At 32.9% G+C, this 5,651-nt stretch overlaps 1 protein-coding gene across 1 annotated transcript; it reads right to left on the bottom strand.

Moving 5' to 3' along the window:
* Window positions 1-258: 258 nt before the first annotated feature.
* Window positions 259-5,145, bottom strand: LOC145035990 (uncharacterized). Its single transcript, XM_078984482.1, has 7 exons — window positions 4,576-5,145; window positions 4,327-4,488; window positions 3,230-4,277; window positions 2,873-3,112; window positions 1,277-1,508; window positions 1,046-1,186; window positions 259-487 (listed from the first exon to the last, which is right to left on the bottom strand). Exons 1-7 carry the CDS (start codon window positions 5,143-5,145, stop codon window positions 259-261), a joined length of 2,622 nt encoding a protein of 873 aa, XP_078840608.1.
* Between the last annotated feature and the right edge of the window lie 506 nt (window positions 5,146-5,651).

The raw sequence follows: 5,651 nt of genomic DNA, 5'->3' as shown, positions 1-5,651 counted from the left end.
AGCATCATCGAAATGTTCTACTTCAAGAATGGGATCCTTCTTAAGTATTGACTCCTCTTCGTGTATTGGCTCTGCTTCGAAAAGTGGCTCTTCTCTGATAATTGGCTCTTCTCCGATAATTTGCTCCCCCTATTCATTAACATTTGTTGAAATTTTATTACTTTCGCAAGAATGCTCCTCCTCAACAAAACTGTTCGAATCCAAGTGCTCCCCCTCCACTGGAGCACTAGTTAATTCATTTGGATCATGCTTCGAATTTTATGATTGTTGATTATCCGGTGCATTATTCTCTGCTTCAATTGCTTGATCTGAAATACCAAAAATCGATTCATAATTATCATCATCCATTTGAATTGAATCATTATCATTCGAAGAATTTTGCAAAATAGGATGATTTGCAAATTGATGATTAGACTTTTTAATGTAATGATCATTAAATGTCAAATTAAAAGTTTCTTCCACTTTGAGAGTTCGCTTATTTAACACTCTATAAGCAACAAAATTGTGTGAATAACCCAAGAAAATTCCTTCATCAGCTTTTGTTTGAAACTTCGAAAGATTATCCTTAAGATTCATTATGAAACACCTGCATCCAAAAACATGGAAAAATTTGACATTAGGTTTTCGATTATTGATGATTTCATAAGGAGTAACATTAAACCGTCTATGAATGAATGATCGATTCTGAGTAAAGCAAGCAGTTGAAATGGCTTCGGCCCAAAGGTATTGAGGTAAATTCGAATATGCCAACATTGTTCTTGCAGCTTCACATAATGAGCGATTTCTTCTCTCAACTACACCATTTTGTTGTGGTGTATATGGAGATGAAAAATTATGCGAAATGCCTTTCTCCACCAAAAATGAATCAAGAACACAATTTTTGAATTCAGTTCCATGATCACTTTTAATTTTTCGAACAAACTTCTTCAATGAAATTTCCATTTTCTTGATAAAATCAATCATCATTTGTGGAACTTCGGATTTTAACCTAAGAAAATAAACCCACGTAAATCATGAAAAATCATCCACAATAACTAGAATGTACCTTTTCTTGTTAAGGGTAGCAACTGTCGAAGGACCACATAAATCAATATGCAAAAGTTCTAGGGGTTCAACAATCTTCGAATCTATTGTGATTGGATGACCTTGTTTGTGTTGTTTTCCTACTTCGCATGCTGCACACAAACTGTCATTATCATATTTAAGAATGGGTAAACCTATTACCAGATCTTGTACAACAAGTTTGTTGATGTTACGAAAATTGAGATGTGATAACCTCCTGTGCCACAACCAGCTTGTATCGGCAGCAGCCTTAGAAAGTAAACACACAGCAGGTTTACCAACAATTGGAACTATATCCAATGTAAACATATCACCTTTTCGTTTTGATTTGAGTAAAACTTCTTTTGTCTCAACATTCAAAATGACACTTCCTTCTTCATTAAAAAGAACTTGATTGTCAGTGCCCACAACAACTTGTGAAACACTTATCAAATTGTGTTGTAAACCTTCAACAAATGCAACTCGATTGACAGTGAAAGAGTCATTCGTTATCTTTCCATAACCCTTAACTTTGCATTTGTGATTATTGCCAAACTTAACCACTCCTCCATTTTCTAAGCTTCGAAAATGACGCAAGTTTTCCTTCTTCCCAGTCATGTGATGTGAGCAACCAGTATCGATATACCACTTGTTATCATATTGCTCGTCACAAAGTACCAGCGATTATTGAGAAAATTTAGGTACCCAAGACTTGTTGGGTCCATTCATATTAGGTTTATTTTTCAATTGCAAAGTACATCCATTAACCCAATCACAAACTTTTGTTTTGAAATTGTCAAAAAATTTAACATTTTCATTCGAAGGGTCAGATATATGACTTTTTATTGTTTTCAAATTTTCACTGATTATACCCTTCGCATTTTGAGTTTATGATGTTTCACTTTTCTCTTTTGTGACCGGCTGCCAAACTTTAACTGAAATGTTTGATTCTTTGGATGAAGAACTACTATTCGTTGAAGGATTTACATACATTTCATATGCCACATGTATCTGTTCTTTCGAAAACTTACTTTATTGATACATTTTTCCCTTTCCTTCCAACCAATGATCAATATTTCTTTTAGTAGTTATACCTTTCGCTTTTGAGATTTTGTCAGCTTGGAACATAATCCACTTTTGGTTTTGACAGATAAGACTCATGATAAGAAGTATTCATTTGTGATTTTGAAATCTGTTTTTCAACCTTTTTCTGAAAAATTTTTTCTAGGAAGTGTTGTTTTTGTTCCATTTGAAACGTTTGTTTTAATATTTGAAAATACAACATTTTTCTTTTCAAAAATTTGATTCTTTGATTTTCCTCTAAAAACTTTTCTTTGTTTTGAAAAATTTATTGATGTCATATTTAATGACTCAATAGTTTGCCAAAAAATTGTTTTTCTTGCTTGACATTTTGAAATATTATTTTCCTTTGAAAATTTGTCAACTTTATCTTTAAACTCTTTTGAATTCAATTTTATTGCTTTGTTGACTCCTTTAACCTCTGTTTTAACACTTTCTTGCTTCGTAAACACATTTGCAGTTGTATTAACTATCTTCTTTTCAACTTTCGACTTTTCAACTCATATTCTTTTTGGTTTTTGATGTTGAAATATATAGGAATTCTTTGTGAGATTGTTTTCAACTGTGTTTTGATTCGAAAATAAACCTTCATTTGAAGTTTTCTTATTGTCTGCCTCAACCAACTTTTTGAATTCAAGCTTTATATTTTCAACATTTCCTGTTGTTACGAAGACTTGGTTTGGAAACACAATATCATCAGTGCATTTGAAGATTGGATAAACAACAATATTTGATTCAAGATAATGAGCACCTTTTTCACTAAGAATTTTCTTGAATTCTTGTGTATCTAGATAAACTTGATCAACAACCACTCGAGGAATTTCAATTTCTTTCGAACTTTGAATTGTCTTCAAATTTGTGTTTTCTTCCTCATTATCACTATCATCGGTTTGACTATCATGTATTTCCACAAACTCCATATCACAAACTTTCGAAGTTGAGGGTTCATCAGTGTTAATTTTTATGAATAAATCTTCACATTTTTCTTTCCCTTTAAAAGAATTTGCTACATTTATGACAGACAATTGAGAACAATCTACATCTTCTAAATCACTAATTTCACTAATATTATCAGAATTATCTTCAATATCAACAAAATTAGTTTGACAATTAGATGTAGAATTCTCAGCCTTTTTCAAAATTCGAAGTTGTTCTGGTTTAGTTAAGGTCTCATTTACAATTTTTAGTAAATCATTAGCATCAAGATAATCTTCGACTTTAGCAATTCCATATCTATACCTATCATCTGGAACTTTTTTAAAATCAGAAATTTCTTTTTCACAATCATATGAAACACTATCTACCTTAGTTCTATCATATGCTAAAAATAGTAGCAATTTTCTGTGTTGTTCCTTAGTTATCTCACTCGAATGATGTAATTCAGTTAATTTTCCATACAATCTTTTCGCAGAATTACAGAAAATATTTCTCTGTGCTAACAATAGGTTTATTTCCTTTGCTAAATTCTCCCTATCCTCCATAATATTCGACACTTGCAATTCTAAATAATCAACCCTAGTGACTTTTGATTCTAACTTCTTTCTTTTCTCTAGTAATTGATCATTTAACTTTTTAGCTTCATTGCTGGCAGACACGACAATTGAATCAAAGTAAGTAACAGTTTCATCAAAAGATACTAACTCAGAATTATATGCGGACACTGGAATATTAAAGGATTTAAGAAGATTACGTACCTTGGTAGTCATGGGCGACCTGTCGGTAGACTTCGATACGAAGCACTGCCCACGTACTTCGTAAGTCTCTTCTTCATCTGAATCTTTTTCAACTTTTGCATACATGGCCCCGTGTGTTGGATTCTTCATTTCTTCATCGTCTGACCCTGAGGACCATATTTGATATGTGCCATCCGATTCAGTTTCTCCATGAGCCACCAACGATAAATTCTTTGTCTTCGACATTACTTCCTCCAGTTTCTCAGTGTAATACGCTTCATCCTTTGTTTTATTTTTATTTTCCTCCTTCTTTCTCAACAAGCAATCTACTGCCAAGTGATTTGCACCATAGCAATAATGGCAATTAATCCCTGTATCACCTTTCAACATCTTCTTCATTTGTTCCATTTCACTCTTCGAATCCATCTTCACTTCTTTCTTCTTTTCATCCACTCTATTTTTGTTCTCAACTACCCTTCGAATCTGATGACATGTTCTTTGGATTAAAAGGTTTCTTAAAAAATTTCTTTACTCTATTGTTTAAGTAAAATGCGACAGCCTCATCATCAGAATTCATCAGTAAACCTTGTTCTTCATCAGACTTCGATTTTTCATTCTCTCTTTCTGAAACCTTCGAAACGAGTGTCAATGGTCCACCAAGACTTGCTATCGCTTCCTCAGCTATTTCTTTAACCTCATTTTCATGAGATTTCAATTGATTGTACAAGTCATTCAAAGTTGAAGTGTCAAAACTCTATTGGTTTTTCACCATCATACTCACACTCCTCCACTCTTTTCGAAGTCCCATGACAAATATCAAGTTGTACTCCATTGATGACCTTGTAATACTATAACGATTACAACGATAGATTAACTCGTTGAACCGATCATAGTATCCTTCAATGGATTCAGATTCTTTCTGTTTGAAATCTTTGAGTTCCACCAGGCATTGTTTCACAAATGTGATCTTCGTCTTTTCACTTCCTTGGAATTTGTCTTTGAGATTGTTCCAGATTTCTTTAGTCGTTGTGCATGTTCTGACATAATTGTACACAACAGGAGGCAAGGCACCTCTTAATTCCCTCATGCATTTCTTCTCCAGTTGTTTTAAACGATTGGATTGATTGTCAACTTCCGAATTGCTTGAAGACACACCGATTGGCTGAACTGTTACAGGTTGATTGATTTCTCCTAAAATGCACTTCCATAATTCTTCATCCAATCCGTTCAAGTAATCTTGCATACGATCTGCCCACTGATCGTAATATTCTAGAATAAGCATCAGAATTTTTGTGGATGAACTAAGCAAATGAGAAAATGATGTCATGGAATTCAGATTGAAATACGCCATTGTTGTACAGACAAAAACTTCAAGATGATACGTAAACTTTGAGAATTTTGAAGTCAAATTGTATATTTAAAATCAAAATCACACAACGAACACTCGATTCACAAATATATTCGCAGAATCAAATCCTAGATTTAGATCAAGAATAATTTTCACACTCAAAAAGAACGGAAACTTTTTGAATCAAATAGTAGATTCAAAAATCTTTTGAACGTATGAAAATCAGATCACAGAAAGGATTCCTGCTCTGATGCCAATTGATGAGATTTGTAATCGAGTTTGAATCAATTCAAGTATGAAATCAGAAAGAGTAATAACGATGAATACGAGAGTAAATAGAATATTTTTTCAGCTCATATTATGCTTTTGAGTTTACAAATTACAACGACTAAACTGTAAAAAATAAGTGAAGGAAGTCCCTTAAACACTTAGTACAGACACGTATTTATAGGAGAACAAAAGCATAACAATACTAAGGACTAGACATTAAGATAACACTTTAATATGCC

This window comes from Lactuca saligna, chromosome 3 (assembly GCF_052625555.1).
Source record: "Lactuca saligna cultivar CGN05327 chromosome 3, ASM5262555v1, whole genome shotgun sequence".
Classification (NCBI taxonomy): domain Eukaryota; kingdom Viridiplantae; phylum Streptophyta; class Magnoliopsida; order Asterales; family Asteraceae; genus Lactuca; species Lactuca saligna.
The sequence above is the reverse complement of the archived record's forward strand: the minus strand, read 5'-3'. Positions and strand labels throughout refer to the sequence as shown.

What these genes read in the sequence shown, in the direction of transcription:
- LOC145035990 (XM_078984482.1), bottom strand. Translation starts at nt 5,145, where the DNA reads ATGGCGTATTTCAATCTGAATTCCATGACATCATTTTCTCATTTGCTT. An exon ending in CATTTTACTTAAACAATAGA is followed by an intron (nt 4,278 to 4,326) that starts GTAAAGAAATTT and finishes ACATGTCATCAG; the next exon opens with ATTCGAAGGGTAGTTGAGAA. An exon ending in TGAGAATTCTACATCTAATT is followed by an intron (nt 3,113 to 3,229) that starts GTCAAACTAATT and finishes ATTCTTTTAAAG; the next exon opens with GGAAAGAAAAATGTGAAGAT.